The following is a 19,007-nucleotide window of genomic DNA, read 5'->3' on the forward strand; positions in this document are numbered from 1 at the left end:
CCCCTCACTAGACCTCACACACCTACAGAAATAAGCTGTGAATTTGTCACCATACCCATGTGAAATATAACCATACCTAATGCGCAATATTTCTTATGCAATATTCCATGTGCAATAGTAAATATTCTTATAGTGTGAAGATTCTTTTGCTTATTTTGTTATAATGCTTATATAGTTCATTTTTGTGAAAAACAGAGATTATATTTTTACCTTTATTTTTTAAGTTTATATATTGAATATATGGTAAAAAGTAACTGTAACTTTGTTAAGAAAACAACAAGGTTAATACCTTACTTATTTAATTTCATCTTGTTACTTTTTTATGAGTGCCTTGCTATCCTATGCTTTACTGCTGTAGCACTGTAAATGTCACCTGTTCACCTGTGGTGGGACTAACAAAGGATTATCTCATCTTCTTCAGAAGTCAGTTCCTGAAATCTTGCTAGATCTGCCCTGATCAACTGTAAGTGCTATTTTTAGTGAAAAGCATAGGAGCAGCAGACCACACAAATGCATGGTTGGGGGGGGGGGGTTGCTGAGCATGTAAAAATTGCCTATCCTCTGCTACATCAGTCAGTATAAGTTTGGGGAAGACCCTTTAGTGTTCAAGCATGACTGTATGCCTGTGCACTAAGCAATGTCCATAAAGACATGTTTTCATGAGTTTGGAGGAGCTCCAGTGGCCTGCACAAGCCCTCTCATCCTACATCGGTGCCTGATCTCACAAATGCTCTTTTGACTGAACTGACACACATTTCCACAGACACACTCACAATTAGAAAAGTGGGGGCTGTTTAGGCTCAAAGGAACCAAATCTGCATTCATAATATAATAATAATAATAATAATAATAATAATAATAATAATAATATCGATGTCCATGTATAATGTTAATGTCCATGGTTATGGAAAGGGATGTTCAACAAGCTCATATAGGCGGTCAGGTGTCCACACACTTTTGGCCACACAGTGTGTCGTTCTCTTTCTGTCTTTGGTGGACTTGTTTGCCTTTTGCTTGCTGTGTGTGTGTGTGTTTGAAATACTTTCTTTGCCGTGTCCTGTGTGTGTTAGCCCACCTCTCTCCATCCTCTGAATTATTGAACACACTTCTCTTTTTTTCCTCCTGTTGTCAGGTGGCCGGAAGGTGCTGGTGTAGAGAGAGAGATAGAGAGAGAAAGAGAGAGAGAGAGAGAGACTGCAGCAGCCTCTCCTCTCCTCATCCCTATTGGCTTTCCCTCTCTTGCAGACGTAGCTCCGCGCGCGCGCACCCCCCTTCTCATACTCAGCGCGCGCCTCGAGCGATGCTGCTACCTGGCGAAGGGCGGAAAACCCCCACGAGCGCGCGCGCCTCTCCATGACAGCGACAAGCCGAGCATGGTGCAGAAATCCCGCAACGGCGGGGTCTACCCCGGACCGCAGGCCGAGAAGAAGCTCAAGGTGGGCTTCGTGGGTCTAGAGGCGGGCGCGGCGGACTCGAGCCGAGACGGAGCTCTGCTGATAGCGGGTAGCGATGCGAGCAAGCGCGGCAGCATCTTGAGCAAACAACGGTCTAGCATCTCGGGCAAGAAGCCTCCCAAACGAAATGCCTTCTACCGACGGCTGCAGAATTTCCTCTACAACGTGTTGGAGAGACCGCGAGGATGGGCGTTCATCTACCACGCTTATGTGTGAGTATGATGGCAGAGGTTGGAAAACAGAGGTGTTCTTTCAGCCCCCGCGCTCACTGATATGGCTGATCACAGTCTGAGTCAGGTACAGTCTTGCGCTATCACATACAGCCTGTCTCTATCTAATGGGTCTTAGACAGGTGTAAGTAAAGCTATCTTACAAGCTCGTGTCGTTTTCTTGTTTACTCCGCTGACATGTGTAGAGGTGGCAGCGGCACGAGCATCACTGGTCTATTTCCTTCAGTGTTCCCGTGTTAGACTTGCTTCTTGTTTCGCTACCTAGCAGCTTCAGTTTTACCGCGCGCATAATAAATGAAATACTCCACACTCGGAATAGCTCAGCAGCGGCGACCCGCTACATTATGTGAGCCCTTTGTTTTGAATTATTGAGCCGCCTGTCCATGTGACTCGCTCACTGCCAAGCGTTGTCCTACTGTTCCAGTCATTAGCTGCGTTGCGTTGCTCATATTCAGCCTGTCATGACATCATATGACCGTGCAGTGCACAATCAGCCTGACACAGAATCTCAAAACGAGAAAAAGACGCCCTTACAAATAGTGGGGAAGTGATAAATAGGCCTGTAATGCATGTACCCATCACATTACCGCGCGTGATGAATGAGAAAACGTCACATTCCGTTCTTAAATGTGTTTACAACGTGCGTGGTGGCGCCAGCGATACCAGCTCCAGGTGCAGACATGCCCAGTGGCCTATAGCGCTTGTGGATGTGTGTGTTTGGATAGACACAATACCACAGTGGAGCCTCAGCATCACTCCCCCCTACACACACACAGACACACAAACAGTGTTTAATCTCGCTCGATTTAACGTGAGTCAGTAAAGTTAATTGAGCGGAGTGCTGTGGCGCGAGCAGGCATTTCTGTCCACACATACACAGACGGCTCCGTTTTCAGTTCTGTGTAATGGAACTGATTTCAGCACCACATGTTTGTGCTTCAGCCCCAGCCTCAGTTTAGTGTAATATAGCCAGTTTCAGCACCTACGATTCAATACTGTACGATTTCACCACTTTTAAGCACCAACGATTCAATACTGTACGATTTCACCACTTTCAGCACCAACGATTCAATACTGTACGATTTCACCACTTTCAGCACCAGCGATTCAATACTGTATGATTTCACCACTTTCAGCACCAACGATTCAATACTGTACGATTTCACCACTTTCAGCACCAACGATTCAATACTGTATGATTTCACCACTTTCAGTACCAACGATTCAATACTGTATGATTTCACCACTTTCAGCACCAACGATTCAATACTGTATGATTTCACCACTTTCAGCACCAACGATTCAATACTGTACAATTTCACCACTTTCAGCACCAATGATTCAATACTGTATGATTTCACCACTTTCAGCACCAACGATTCAATACTGTACGATTTCACCACTTTCAGCACCAATGGTTCAATACTGTATGATTTCACCACTTTCAGCACCAACGATTCAATACTGTACGATTTCACCACTTTCAGCACCAACGATTCAATACTGTATGATTTCACCACTTTCAGCACCAACGATTCAATACTGTACGATTTCACCACTTTCAGCACCAACGATTCAATACTGTATGATTTCACCACTTTCAGCACCAACGATTCAATACTGTACGATTTCACCACTTTCAGCACCAACGATTCAATACTGTACAATTTCACCACTTTCAGCACCAACGATTCAATACTGTACGATTTCACCACTTTCAGCACCAATGATTCAATACTGTACGATTTCACCACTTTCAGCACCAACGATTCAATACTATACGATTTCACCACTTTCAGCACCAACGATTCAATACTGTATGATTTCACCACTTTCAGCACCAATGATTCAATACTGTATGATTTCACCACTTTCAGCACCAATGATTCAATACTGTATGATTTCACCACTTTCAGCACCAATGATTCAATACTGTATGATTTCACCACTTTCAGCACCAACGATTCAATACTGTATGATTTCACCATTTTCAGTACCAACGATTCAATACTGTATGATTTCACCACTTTCAGCACCAATGATTCAATACTGTATGATTTCACCACTTTCAGCACCGCGTTATTGTGGACAGCTCCGCAACCGGTTCAGTATAAAGTTGCCTGTTTTCAGCACCACAGGTCTCTGAACAGCGTCGGCTTCAGCTCTACTCAGGGCCCCGTTTCAGGTCCACGCTCTGTGGACAGCTCCAGTTTCAGAGCCTGGATGCAGCGTCTCGAACAAAAGCCGCAAGCTTGACACACAAAAGCCGACAAATTAACCCGAGAAAACGAGTCGGGGGGAATCAGTCACAGATTATACCGTGCCTATATCTCACTCTTGGACTCAGCAGAGAAACTAGGCTGCTCTTTTCCATCTTTTCATCTCCTGCTCCCTTTATAATGAAACGATGTTTTGCTGTTTTCTGTCTGGTCATGAGCGGAGTCGTGATTGTCGTCACCAGAAGGGTCACGCCCGAGAAAAGAGCACGTTGTGAAATCTGATGAAATGCCTCTACTTCAGTTTCACTAGGGAAGTGTTCAGAGGAGCACGTCTGCAGGAAAGCAAGCTGGAGTCAGCATAAACTGCTAATCAAAACGGACAGGAGAGGGAAAATAAATACATAAACACACTGTACAGTGGGCGCTGTGCATGTGCTGAGGTGAACTAAATGTAGCTATGTTGGATGCCAAATCAACACAAAACTTACTTTCTAAGACCTGAGGGTGGCTTATCTGAAGCACGAATGTACCAACTTAAGCCTTTTTCAACCTGCCTGCAAAAAGCCTGACTAATACAACACAGCTTTGCAAGCACAGCAAGCAGAAATATGTGCGGTTGTGGTTTCTATTGTCAGGGTACTATACAGAATGATGCTGACTTAATAACAGTGTAGTGTGTGTAAAATGCAGGCCTGGGAAAAGCCCTCTAAATTGAAAGCATTGTGCTGTGAGACACGTGCAATATCTTGTGTCTCTGCCGCTCGGAGGCCTCGCAGGTGTGGCAATGTTCTTGCTTATTGCTTCAGTACTTTCTGTGATTAATGCTGTTCATTACTGGCTCTCACACTGACGTCCCTCATGACAGCACACGTGTGAATCAGGTTGTGTGTGTGTGTGTGTGTGTGTGTGTGTGTGTGTGTGTGTGTGTGTGTGTGTGTGAATGTATGTATGTGCAACCAACAAATAAGACTGAACTTTGGAGGTGTGAAAAAAATGTCCCAGCATATTTGTTTACAAGTCTGAAAGCAAGGAGCTGAAATAAAGGTAAAGAGTGGACAGAGTAAATACTGAAATATCTGATGTTCTATTTAGTTAGCTTTAAGAGAGCTTTAAGTGCAGCTGGTTTTGGAATTATAGTATATACTGAATGGAAGACAGGTTGAACTGTTTTTAATTAATTTTGATGTTTTGGCTTAATTGCCAATGCTAAATTAACACATCAGTATACTCAACTATTACTAAATAAAATCAAATCACAGTTGTTGGTTCAATATTGTTTCTCTTGTTGGTGTTTTGTTGCACGTTGCAAATGCTTATATCTGAGTCAGCTGAGACAGCTGTGTGGTTTAAGTGAAACATAGTGAACTGATAAGTGTTGTTTGGTCCATGCACTCTTGTAGAGTAAAACTCAACATTATTCCTGTTGACTTTTGGCATTAGCTATTTGCATATTGTTTTACTTCATTCACTGGTTCTCTCTGTGTTGTTTTTCCTCCACCCTACTGTCCATTTTTTGCATCTTTCTTTTACTCCTTGTTTTTTTGCTTAGCCTAACTGCTGTTCGCTGTAACAACAAGTTACCAAGTACCCTGCTGAGCATGTGTCAGCAACAGTTGGGGAGTAAATGAACTAAATTACATACAGTGAGGTCCAAAATTTAATATAAAGTATTTTTTTTGTTACTGATTCTATTATCAGCAAAATGATTTAAGTGAGAAGTAGAATCTTAAAGAAATTCTTGTATTATTTTAATACAAAATCTTATATTATTTGGTAGACTATGTGCCCTTTTAGCTTTAATGACCATGTACCCTTTAACTGCATGGACTCTACAAATTTGTGCATAAGCCTCAGATCAGTAGATGAAATCCACCAGAAAGTAATCTAAACATGACCTTCAGTGGAAAAGATAAGATTAAAAAATATTGTGTAAAAGCTTTAACATGTTCAGTGTCACAAATCAACTTAAGTTTGAATAGTGAAGTAGAGATCTTGAATATTTTTGAAATTCAAACTTTGAAAACTGTCTGTTTTATTTCTGTGTTTAAATAATCAAAAAATCAACAAAAGACATAAACAAACAAAAAGATTTTAAATGAAGTCTTAGACTTTTGTATCCCACTGTTTGTCACAGTTAAACCCAAATTTGTGTTGCGTCTTCTACTTTCATCCGAGAGTAAAACCATATTAAGCTGAGTGTAAGAGTAAAGAATCAAATCAGTCCACTTAATCATAATTTACTCAAATGGCTTTGTGTGAATTCAGTGCCCACATACACATTACACAGTCAAGTATCTTAGAGGCATATTTCGTATTTTGAGTGTAGGTTGTGAGCTGTCATCAAAGACTTTAACTTAAATCCCTTGGTTAATTCAGGAATTCAGGAATCAGGAATATAGATTTTCTATGAATTGACAATTTTCAGTGGTCATTATAGTTTTAATGTAGTCACTGGCTTTTTGACAGCTGTCATTTAAATTTTTATTGCTATCATTGAATGCATTTTTTTACTGCTAGTTATCATTTTTCATCAAACATGATAAACCTGATATCAGTGTGTAAATATCAAGATATCAAAATATCAAGAGTTTGCATCTGTGTGTGTGTGTGAGAGAGTGTGTGTTCATGTGTATGTGTTTGTGTGTGTTCGTGTGTGTGTGTGTGTTTGTGTGCATGTGTGTATGTCTGTGAGTGTGTGTGTTTGTGTGTGTGTGTGTGTGTGTGAGGGTGTGTTTGTGTGCATGTGTGTGAGGGTGTGTTTGTGTGTGTGTGTATGAGATGTATGTATGAGTGTATGAGTGTGTATGTCGTTGTGCATGTGTGCGTGTTTGCGTGTGTGGTTGTGTGTGTGTGTGTTAGTGTGTGTTTGTGTGTGTGTATGAGAGAGTGTGTGTGTGTGTGAGTGTTTGTGTGCATGTGTGTGCATGTGTGTGTGTGTGTGTGTGTGTGTGTGTGTGTGTGTGAGTGTATGAGAGAGTGTGTCGTTGTGCATGTGTGTGTGTGTGTGTGTGTGTGTGTGTTTGGGTTTGCATATGGCACAGATCAGGTGTAAAGCAGGCACCAGCATTCAGGTGCTGTATGAAAATTGGACATCATAACTGGCCTCTAGAGATCTGGACTGGGCCATCTGCCTTGCAGTATCTGCCTGCTATACTGTGCCAAGCTAAGCCCAGGCTAACAGGCTAACAACTCACACAGCCAGATTTATGAGTACCAGGAGTTACACTGAGAGCTCCATAGACCATTAATATGATGAAGAGCTTACAAGTTTTTGTAAAAGCACTTTTGTCTGATGAGATGATGTTTCAGTCTTGTATGATTCATCTCAGCAGACAGCAAACGTGTATTGCTCTATATATTTTGAAACACCAGTTTATTTTAACATAAAGTCAGAGTGAAATTCCAGAAACACGTTGCATCTAATGGTGTATGGCTGTGGGGGTTTGGTCCCTGTGGATGTTCAGCTGATGTTACCAGGCTGCTAGTAGCCCTGTGAGGTTTGTCCCTTTGGTTTTGATGCTTGAGCTTTGAGCTTTATCTCAGGACAATTCAGAACATAGACTTGTTTTCTCTTGCTGCACTAAAGCATCACAGGCATAACAAAACAAAGGACAAAGGAGAATTATGCTTAACTTCGATTCGAAAACTTAATTACAAGTGTATGTAACTGTGTTCCAAGGCCATTTCTAACATTCCTAAAATGTAAAAGGCCACTGGCATTTTCTAATGGTGTAAAAATGTTACAATGTTTAACTACAGAAATGATATGTTGGTTCAATTGAAAATGAAATTAACCTCAAAATGAAATTAACCCTTTAAAATCCCAGGCTTATTACATACTAAGGCTTATTATTTAGTAACAACAGGGACGTCAGCGCAAACTGGCTGAGCTATTCTTAGGCAATGGAAGTGTGTAATAAAATGTTAGCCCTTTAAGGGGTGTCATAATAAACTTGCTGTCTCTAATGTTACACAGTATACTCTCTCTCTCTCTCTCTCTCTCTCTCTCTCTCTCTCTCTCTCTCTCTCTCTCTGGTCGCTAGTGCTTGTGGTGTCCTGATGAGATGCGTCTGTCTTTCCATGACTTGCCATGTGGTCAACGGAGGCTAATAGCAGCAGCAGTGGTGGATGCAGGGAATGCTGACATCACCATTAGTCTGCCTGGAGGCTCTGGGCCAAATGTGTAATGAAGCAGATAACACTGCATCTCCGTCTAAAGCTGAGCTGCATATGTGTAGTGCTAGCAGCTAGTGCACCCCCACCTGACATCAGTCTGTGAAGTTAACCAGTCAGTCAGGTCAAGTGTAAGCTTGAGGAGGACAGCTGACACAATGAAAACACCTAGATGGATGGAACAATGATGAGATGGACAGAAGGATGAATGGATACATGGATATGTGTGAATGTATTTATGTATGGATGAATGGATAGAAGAATGGATTGAAACATGGATGGATGTGTGAAAAGATGACCAGTGGTGGACAGTAACTAAATAAATTTGTTACTGTACTTGAGAAGTTTTTTCATGTATCTGTACTTTACTGAAGTTTTTCCATTTTAGGCGTCTTCTTACTTTCACTCTACTACATTTCAAAGTAAAATATGTTACTTTTTATTCCACTGCATTTTGTGAAATCTGACATTCCTTTTTGCTTTTGTGTGTATAAAAACATAACATGTCAAAATGTAAGAAGCCTGAAGCTGCACACATTTACGGCATTTGGCTGACACTCTTATCCAGAGCGACTTACAATTTGATCATTTTACACAAGTAGGCGAAGGTGGTGTTAGGAATCGTGCCCAAGGATTCTTATTGGTATAGTGTAGAGGGCTTACCCAGGTGGTGGATTGATCCCTGGTCTACAGCATAGTCTATCCCTGGTGTAATCAGGGCACAGCGCACACTTTGTTTTGAGCTTGTTTTGACCTGTCGGATATACCGATCCAGTGCAAGCGCACAGTTCAACATCAGCGCAGCAGCGTAAAATTTTGGGAGAGTCTATTCAACATAAATGATGAACCAACCTAACTTTGTGTAAATAGACCACAACATAGAAATATGTGCACATATGCAGTCGTGACTGATGTGTCTTTCTTCTGAATTTATACACTTTCTTTTTATAGGAAATTAGTTTTTGCTAGTTTATGTTTATGAACAGAGGCCTACAGATGTAACATAGTAAAGGAAAACTTATTTGTGAATCTGTGTTTAAAGCAAGTTTTTATTAAACTTGTAACTATGTTGCAAATAAATCTTAAACTGAAACTTTGCTTATTTGTAAAGTTATTTCCGAGCCACTCAGTTCTATCTAATGGAAATTGTTTACCTTCAGTGTTTTGTGCTTATGATAATTTTAATAGACTTCAGTGTCAGACTAATCATTGACATTCTATTAAAAGATTGGTTTTACAAGAGTGACACTGGAATATTTTCACCTAAAATGAGTTAAGGAAGCGAGTCTTTTTATAAAAACGGTAATAGGACATTACAGCCAGAATTAATCTTTTAGTATTTTTACTTAAGTACATTTGAAGGCAAATACGTTTGAACTTTTACTCAAGTGGAGGAACTTCTACTTTTACTGGAATAATATTTTACCTTGGGTATCTCTACTTTAACTTAAGTACATGGTTAGTGTACTTCTTCCACTGCTGAAGATGACTAATTTGTGTGGATGGATGGATGTATGTATATTTGTATGGATGGATAGATGGATTTATGGTCATTGTTTTTGCCCACTTCTCCAAAATGGCATCTTTAATGGAACTCTTCAAAAATTAGGGGAAAAATGAGTTACAACGTCTTAATATGAGTGAATAAGTGAAGAAATGCTGTGCCAAACTGATAATTAATGCATCTCTGAGTCTTGGAAGCATCCCTGAAGAGAGTTGGGAGACTTTGCTGTTATACATATACAAATGTGGGTGGCACGGTGGCGTGGTGGGTAGCGCTGTCGCCTCACAGCAAGGAGGGCCTGGGTTTGGATCCCCGGCCGGGTGACCGGGGTCCTCTCTGTGTGGAGTTTGCATGTTCTCCCCGTGTCTGAGTGGGTTTCCTCCGGGTTCTCTGGTTTCCTCCCACGGTCCAAAGACATGCAGTCAGGCCAATTGGACATGGTAAATTGCCCCTAGGTGTGAGTGTGTGAGTGGCTGTCTGTGTCTGTCTGTCTGCCCTGCGATGGACTGGCGACCTGTCCAGGGTGTGACCTGTCCTGCCTTTCGCCCAAAGACTGCTGGGATAGGCTCCAGCACCGACCCGTGACCCTGACGGAGAAGCGGCTTAGAAAATGGATGGATGGATATACAAACACCCAGAGCGAACAGATACGCATGTTTGCCGAGTGGTCTGTTTAATGTGGACCAGCAAGTGAGCATGTGCTGGTATGTGGAGTGTTTAGTGGACAGTGCTACTCTTTGGCTGAGCTCCAAACAAACTGACCAGTGCAGATGTGACTGGCCAGGAGGCTAATGATTCATATCAGATTAGTAACAATCACACCAGTGAGATAATTTTGTTCAGTTGTGTGTGTGTTCATGTGCCTGTGTCCAAACCGTATCCAAACCTGTGCTTGTACTGACCCATCTGCCGCAATCTTATGCATAAACAGAATCGTGTACAGCCTTAGGCTCCTGAGAAAGTATATTTAAAGTGCTATCAATCTCGGCAGTAAGCATTTCTTGCTCTGAAAAACACCAATATTACAATAAAAACAAATTAAATTAATACACAAAATATTGATTTTATGAATGTAAATCCGCTCATTTAACCGTGTCCAAACCTGCCCTCTAGGAAGCCCAGTATTGTTTGTAGTTATCATAAAGTACCTGGTTTGTGTAATTATTACTTCATCAGAGTAATAAATTAACAAATTTATGCATAGGCTGGAGGTATTAAGGAGTAATCTGGAACCTAACTTTGTTCTTCTAACTAGCACACAAGGCATTAAAGGGCCTAAATCCTTTGTTATTATATCTTATTTTGTTCCCTTTGAAGTCTATTTGTGTGGTTTGATGTAACAGTTGTAATTCATTGTGACATGAACATTTTCCAGCCTCTCTTTAATCAGACTGTTTTTGCCACTGAGCCTTTATGACTGATTGATGTATAAATGATTTGGCTAGTCTGTATTGAGCCTCATTTCAAAATCAGTCAGAGCTGAAACATTTCCTATGACCTGTGTGAAAGGGGGGGGGGGCTAAACGGTATGAGCTCGTAGCATTCGTCACCATCCTGACTAAGACCATCAATTCGACACACACACTCTGTGCATACAAATGGCTCTTACATTTGTCTGGGTACTTAAGAAACATATTATGGTGAAGAATAAATCAATGACTACTAGCGTGACTAGACGGAATACCATATCCCCTACATAAATCAGAACACCGCTGCTTCCCACATGTGTGATAAAGATGTTAATATGTTTACAGTAGTCCCTTTGCATTTTCTGACACTTGTATGTATGATGCATCTGTATATGTGTACCATTCAAAAGTTCACAATGCTTTTTTTATGCTACATTTCAGGGAGTCTTAATGACATGGATTTCTTTACACTGGGGATGATAGGAACCAGGGGTCACAATGCAACGAACAATGCAAATATAGCCAATATATTTATTATCCAAAATGAGTGAAACTATAGATGTCTTCGACGTTTTTATACACAATGTTAAAAATAGCAAAATCTGAAAAAATCTTTAGGTACTATTATGCCTTACAAAGCTCTGCGTGTGTCTCTCCACCATGAATGTTTACAGCAATTGAAACATGAAGTGTTTTGGTTGTTGATTAGGCTAAGTTTTATTTAAAAAAAAGGAGCTCTGATCCCAAAATCTGAATGGTTTGACTGGATTTAAAGCTATTGTAAAATATTTGATATACATACACCTATGACCAACTCAACTGAATTTTGCATTTATGGGTGAACTTACAAAGTACTATGTTATAAACGGAGTGTTAGGCTAATTGTATAGACAGATAGATTAATTAAGAACCTGGTTTTGTTTAAACCAACGGGCTGATGGCTTATTTTCTTAACAAACTGGCTAAAAGATAGCAGGCTAAAGAAGCTCAAACATGGCCAATGGGCCAAACCACTGCTCCAGCTTTCTCAATTGTTATGGGATCATTTACTATGTTTAGCTTTTAAAATATCTTTTTTTTTACATATAAGGCTGTAGAGTAGTAGCATCATACCATAATCATTTCATACATGGATCTGTTACAACATCGATTTTATATTATTGAAAATTGCAAAGTTTTGAACAGTAGTGTGCACTCAAAATATTTTAATCTAAAGAAATCAGTTGTCTGATCTTGAGATTTTCAGTAGAGCATCAATGGTGGATTCAAAACAAGATTTTTTTACTTAAATTCAGAAAGCGTAAGAAGTAACAAGACAATCTGAGTATAACAGATCATCCAACAGCAAGAAATGAAAGAATATATCACCTATCAAAAAAAATGACAGAGACTGCCTGGATCTTTATAAAGGTTAATTTGGAACGTGAAATACTGTGTGTTCAAAAAAATGTTAAATAATGAATGAGTCACAGCACATCTGTCATTTTTACCTGCTAATTAGACACAACTTTTCATACTTGTAGCAAAATGTTTGAAGGAAATAGGATTCATCTAAAGTCATCTAAACTCACTGTGTAACTTCAAATATTGAAATCAATAATTTAAAGGCTTGACAGACATGTAGAGGAGGTACCAAAAACCACTGACACAAAAACTGAAAGATATTTCAGATGTTTAGTTTTTGTCAATCTATAAACAGTATAATAATAATAATAATATATATATATATATATATATATATATATATATATATATATATATATATAAATGTATGCCTCTAATGTTCGCTATCTAGCTTTCATCTGCATTTGTCAGCTAGCAGAAAAAACACCTTCAAGACACATCATCATAAACCTGATCATTCAGATCTTGCCCCAGATGATGGAGCTGCTGAAGGAGGGTGTAATTATATTGACTCTGGCTAATAATAGATTTGTTATATTATGCATACAGCCATAATTTTCAAACCATCACTGGAAGAATTGTGTAGGCAGAGCAGCACTGACCTGCTTTCCTCAGTGACCGGTTGGTATTTGGTAGATTTTATTTCACATGCTGCTTCTCTCACTACTTCCCAATGATGGATGTGCTGACATACTGGACTGCGGTGTTGAATCCGGCTCTGACAAACTGCGTGTGGTTGAACAAACAGACTGCTGACAGACACATTTTAGTGTTTATGTGCAGATCTAAAACAAACACACAAATAGATGACTCACTAGCTGACATCTGTTTGTCTATCTATCTATCTATCTATCTATCTATCTATCTATCTATCTATCTATCTATCTATCTATCTATCTATCTATCTATCTATCTATCTATCTATCCTCATTGTCTGTTTCTCTCTTCTCTTTTGTTAGTTATAAGTTACAAAGCATTATAACAGTGACAGCAACGACAAAACAACATGAACATATAATAATAATTTATCAAAAATAAAAAAAACATTGTTGACTATATTAAAATATAAAAATACACATGTATAAAATTATATTAAAGTATAAATGGTAAAACATTTTTTTACATATGCGTAGTGTGGGGGGAATGTTGGGCGAGGTCAGAATGGTAGAGGTGTGTGGGGTGGCAGTCAGAAGGATGGGGGTATGTGGGGTGGAGGTCAGATGGGTGGGGGCATGTGGGATAGTTATTGGTAGGGTGGGGATATGGAGAAGGTGGAGGTCACTAGGGTCGAGGTATGGGAGGCAGTGACATGTTGTTACATATCTCTTTCTCTTCTTCCTGTTTCTCTTTTCTCCTTTTTTCTCTCTCTCTCTCTGACTCGCTCTCTCTTTGTGTGACAGTGTAGTGTTTCTCTAGAGCACTCACAGAAAGGAAGGTTTCGACAGCCAGGCCAGCCACAATACCCTCTGGACCTCTCCTCTCATTCTTACATTACACTTTCTGACATTGTGCTCACGAGAGAGATAGAGACATAGAGGATTTGGGGAAGGAGGTGTGTCACCTTTGCTTATATAAAAACATCTCTGTAGAGTCCTTTACACTCCAGAGACAGATGTAAATTTCTGCAGAAATGGGAGCTGCCTGTCATCTGAATCAGCCGATCGGTCGCTGTCATTCTCTCTGAGCAGGTTGTCATATCACCTGCATTGAAATGAGAACAGAATGGGGAATTTCTGTGTTTGTTTACAATTCTGACTCATTCTACAATAGTCCTGCCCACATTCTGCATGTGCATGTCTGCCTTTGCTTACATTCCGGGTATAAATGCCAGAAGCTGTGTGTAAATGAGAAAAATGTGTATGTATATGAGTAAGATGTGTGTGTGTGTGTGTGTGTGTGTGTGTGTGTGTGTGTGTGTGTGTGTGTGTGTGTGTGTGTGTGTGTGTGTGAAAAGCTGTAGGCTGTGGAGACTCTAATGGAGAGTCACGACTAGGTGGGCTGTGTGTACCTGTGATATCACTGATTGCTCACGGAGGACCTTTTCTGGTTGGAAATGTTTAGATCATCCTGCTTCCCCGAGGAAACCTCTGCAGATTCACTGTTACTCAGAATTTAATGAACACAGTTAAATGAAAACAGTTTTGCAGCTGAAGTAGCCAAATGAGCTTTATAGTCGTATGAAACTGCATTTTTAAGAGTGAGTAATGCAACAATTTGTGACTTTATGAAAGGCAAAGCACAAACATAATTCTCTTTACTTGGGGGTCTCCACCCCCATTTTTTTCCTTCTCTTTCTCTCTTTTTCTATTATTTCCCTTGTCTCATCTTTTTCTGTCTCATTTTGCATTTCATTTCTTCTTTTATTTTTTTCTTTTCTTTTCTTGTATTTTTTTCTCTTCTTTTCCCCATGTTCTCTTGTTCTTTTTTCTTCTTTTCTCTAATCTTCTAGCTCTATCCCTCTTCTCTTCTCTTCTCTTCTCTTCTCTTCTCTTCTCTTCTCTTCTCTTCTCTTCTCTTCTCTTCTCTTCTCTTCTCTCTTTTCGTTTTTTTTCTTTTTCTCCTATCTTCTTACCTTGCTGGACTCTGTGGCAGTTGAATATTGATAGTCATGTCATTGGGTTTATAATGGATATGCACTTGCATAGTCAGCCTTCAGTGTCAAGGAGAGGGCACCATTGTAACCACACACACACAAACACACACACACACACACACACACACACACACACACACACACACTGCTGAGAGATATACTGCAGCCCCGTGTTCCTATCCAGCACTGAAGAATGCTTTCACTCATTACTAGCACTTAGGTTTAAGTACATTTAGTATAAGCTGTTCTTGTAGTTTCCTAAGTAACAAACCTGATATTGACTATTGTACGATTGACTTACTTTATTAAAAATTGCATGTTTAAGATATTTAAAGAAATATTTCAGCATTTTTCAATCTCCATCTGCCGCATCTGTAGCTTCATTAACCACAGCATAATGCATGACTCAAAGCCTTTCCTATTCATGCTTTCATCATGAAACTTTTCATAATTTAAAGAGCATCTTTTCTTTTTGTCTAAAAAAGGAAAAACATCAAAAACAGAGATACCAGGTTCTGTTCAATATCTGTTATTCAGTAAATGAAAAACCTTTTTGTTGACGTTACCAGACACCAGAGCAACAGAGCTAGTGTTGCGGTCAGTTTGGTGGTTGTAACTGAAATTTTAAAGTCTTTCAGGGAAATATGTTAACTTAGACATGTTTGGGCCTGATACTGTAAGTGCAAGTGTATTGTAAGTGTGTTGAAAGACTGAAAGTGAGCCCCAATACTTCTACCTAAGGGCCTCCCTGAGAAATTTCAGTTATCTGTATGGGTATATATAAACCAGCCACACAGCAGCTTTTTATGATGAGGAACCAGTGACAAGCACACCACAGATCTCCATATTTAGTCAGTTTTCAGTGCAGACTGCACTGACACAGTAATAACTCTCAGTAAGAGTTATCTGTGCTGCCCCCTCTCTCCTATAGAATAGATACACATGAGTGGAGAGAGAGAGAGAGAGAGTGAACAGTGAAGGACAGACACAAGTAGAAAGACACAAATAGAAAGAGAAGGAGAGACAAAAACAGAAGGTGAAGTAAACAAAGAAAGAGAAGGAGAAAGACAGACAGACACATAGAGATATGATAAAGGAGAAGGAGAGAAACAGAAAAGGTGAAGGAGAACGAGTCAGAGAAAGATGGAAACAAAGAAAATGAAGGTGAGAGAGATACAGAGAAAGAGAAAGCAGGAGAGAGATAAAGAGAGAGAGAGAAATAGAGAATGAGAGAGAGATTCAGAAGAAGAAGAGAAGGAGAGAACATAAAAATGGAAAGTCGCCATTGGTAAATTCTGTTTGCTCTGTGTTCAACTGAAAACAATACAAAACCACAATGTTTTATGTTTTACATTATGAACTTCAATATTTTTTGTTAATATATACTCATTCCAAATTCGGTGCTGACAACATGATCCAAAAAAGTTGAGACAGGAGCATTTTTACCCCTGTGTTGCATCACCTTTTCTTTTAACAGCACTTAATAACCATCTGAGGTGTGAAGACACAAATTGATCCAGTTTGGAAAAGAGATTTTTTTCTGTTATACAAGTCTTCAAATGTGCAATTTCATAGGACCTCTTTTGTAGACTGTTCTAGTTGTACACTGCAGGAGGGCCAGTCTAGCACCTGCAACCTCTGACAACACAACCATGCTGTTGTAACACATGCAGAATGTAGTTTGGTGCTGTCATGTTGAAATAAGCATGGGTGTTCCTGAAAAAGATGATATCTAGAAGGTAGTATATATTGCTCCAAAATGTGTTCAGCTTTAATGGTGAACAGAACTTCCTCACTAATACCCCCCCCCCCCCCCCCCCCCCCCCCAACTCACACACACACACACACACACACACACATTTCTAAAAGTATTCGCTTGTCTGCCTTCACATGTATATGAACTTGAGTGACATGTCGGGCCACCCTTTGCAGCTATAACAGCTTCAGCTTTTCTGGGAAGGCTTTCCACAAGAACTGTGTTTATGTGAATTTTTGACCATTCTTCCAGAAGCGCATTTGTGAGGTCAGACACTAATGTTGGACAAGAAGGCCTGGCTCACAGTCTCCACTCTAATATATCCCAAAGGTGTTGTATCGGGTTGAGGTCAGGACTCTGTGCAGGCCTCTCAAGTTCTTCCACACCAAACTTGCTCATCCATGTCTTTCTTGATCTTGCTTTGTGCACTGGTGTGCAGTCATGTTGGAACAGGAAGGGGCCATCTCCAAACCGTTCCCATAAAGTTGGGAAACCAAACTTTACACTTGGCACAATGCAGTCAGACAAGTACCGTTCTCCTGGCAACCACCAAACCCAGGCTCGTCCATCGGATTGCCAGACGGAGACGCGTGATTCGTCACTCCAGAGAACACGTCTCCGCTGCTCTAGAGTCCAGTGGCAGCGCTTTACACCACTGCATTCAATGCTTTGCATTGCGCTTGGTGATGTAAGCCATGGAAACACATTCCATGAAGCTCTCTATGCTGTTTTTGAGCTAATCTGAAGGCCACATGAAGTTTGGAGGTCTATAGCGATTAACTGCAGAAAGTTGGCGACCTCTGCGCACTGTGCCCCTCAGTATCCACTGACCCCGCTGTGTCATGTCATCCACTGACCCCGCTGGCCTACCACTTCATTATAAAACCACTGACAGTTGACTGTGGAATATTTAGTAGCAAGGAAATTTCATGACTGGACTTGTTGCACACATGGCATCTCATGGAACCATGCTGGAATTCACTGAGTTCCTGAGAGCGATCTATTCTTTCACAAATGTTTGAAGAAGCAGTCTGCATGCCTAGGTGCTTGGTTTTATACACCTGAATTCAGTGATTTGGATGGGTGAGTGAATACTTTTGGAAATATAGTGTACCATGACAGACTCTGGCTTTTGAACTTTGTGCCAGTAACAATCTGGTTGTTTTTTTCAGTTGTATTATTTGCAGATGCATTTTTTGCAAAGTAATGAGCCTCGACTTATCCTTGCTCACAAAGTATATGTTTTTCTTGCAGGCTTCTTGCATTGCAGACATCAATTTCAAAATGAGTGTATACTTACTAACACAATGAAGTTGATGAAGAATTGTTTAGTACTTTTTCATTTCAGATTTGCACTGTTATCATTCAAATATAGGTCACGGTAGATTTATAAATCACTTATTTCTGTTTTTATTTTAAAAATATATGCCTATTTTGAATTTGATGCCAGCAATCCATTTTAAAAAAATGAGACAGGGGCAACAAAAGACTGTTAAAGTTGTATAATGCTTAAACAAACATAACAGAAAAACTGGTGAATTTCTCAGCAACAGGTAACATTATAGCTATAAAAAGAGCAACCCAGAGAGTCTTTTAGAAGTAAAGATAGGGAAGTGTTTTCCACTATGTGAAAGGCAGCATATGCAAAAAGTGCAACAATTCAAGAATAACATTTCTCAATGTAAAATAACAAAGAACTGTGATTTCATCATCTACAGTGCATTCAGAGAATCAGGAGAAATCTCTGCATACAAGGGACAAGTCCAAAGTCAACATTGGCTGGTCATGATCTTCAGGCCCCCACACACTAATCTGTAGTGGACTTGCACTAATCTGCATGGACTTGAGAACACTACTATGAAGTTTGTGAACTGTCTGTAGACACAGTTCATAGCAGCATCCACAAATGCAAGTTAAAAATCTACCATGCAAAGAAGAAACCATATGTAAACAGGACACAGAAACACTGCCACCTTCTCTGGGCCTGAGCTTATTGAAGATGGACTGTGGAGAAGTATCCTGTGGTCTGACGAATCAAAATGTGCAATTCTTTTTGGAAATCAAGGACGCTGCATCCTCCAGACTGAAGAGAAAAAGGACCATCTGACTTGTTTATCAGTGCACAGTTTAAAGCCAGCATGTGATGGTACGGGAATGCCTTAGTGTCATGGGTGACTTGCACATCTGTGAAGGCACCATTAATGCTGAAAAGTATATACAGGTTTAAGAGCAACATATGCTGCCATTCAGACAATGTCTTTTTTT

At 40.1% G+C, this 19,007-nt stretch overlaps 1 protein-coding gene across 4 annotated transcripts in view; it reads left to right on the forward strand.

Annotated features, from left to right (window-relative positions):
• The first annotated feature begins 1,187 nt into the window (after window positions 1-1,187).
• LOC108431827 (potassium voltage-gated channel subfamily KQT member 2) overlaps window positions 1,188-19,007 on the forward strand; it is a 72,041-nt gene continuing 54,221 nt past the window's right edge. For all 4 annotated transcript variants that reach the window (XM_037534929.1, XM_017705224.2, XM_037534930.1 and 1 more), the window contains exon 1: window positions 1,188-1,666. In XM_037534929.1, the coding sequence (XP_037390826.1) occupies window positions 1,374-1,666 (293 nt within the window). In that variant the 5' untranslated portion in view covers window positions 1,188-1,373. The remainder of the gene's footprint in view (window positions 1,667-19,007) is intronic.

The sequence above is a fragment of the Pygocentrus nattereri genome, chromosome 26, assembly GCF_015220715.1.
Source record: "Pygocentrus nattereri isolate fPygNat1 chromosome 26, fPygNat1.pri, whole genome shotgun sequence".
In the NCBI taxonomy this organism is placed as follows: Eukaryota; Metazoa; Chordata; class Actinopteri; order Characiformes; family Serrasalmidae; genus Pygocentrus; species Pygocentrus nattereri.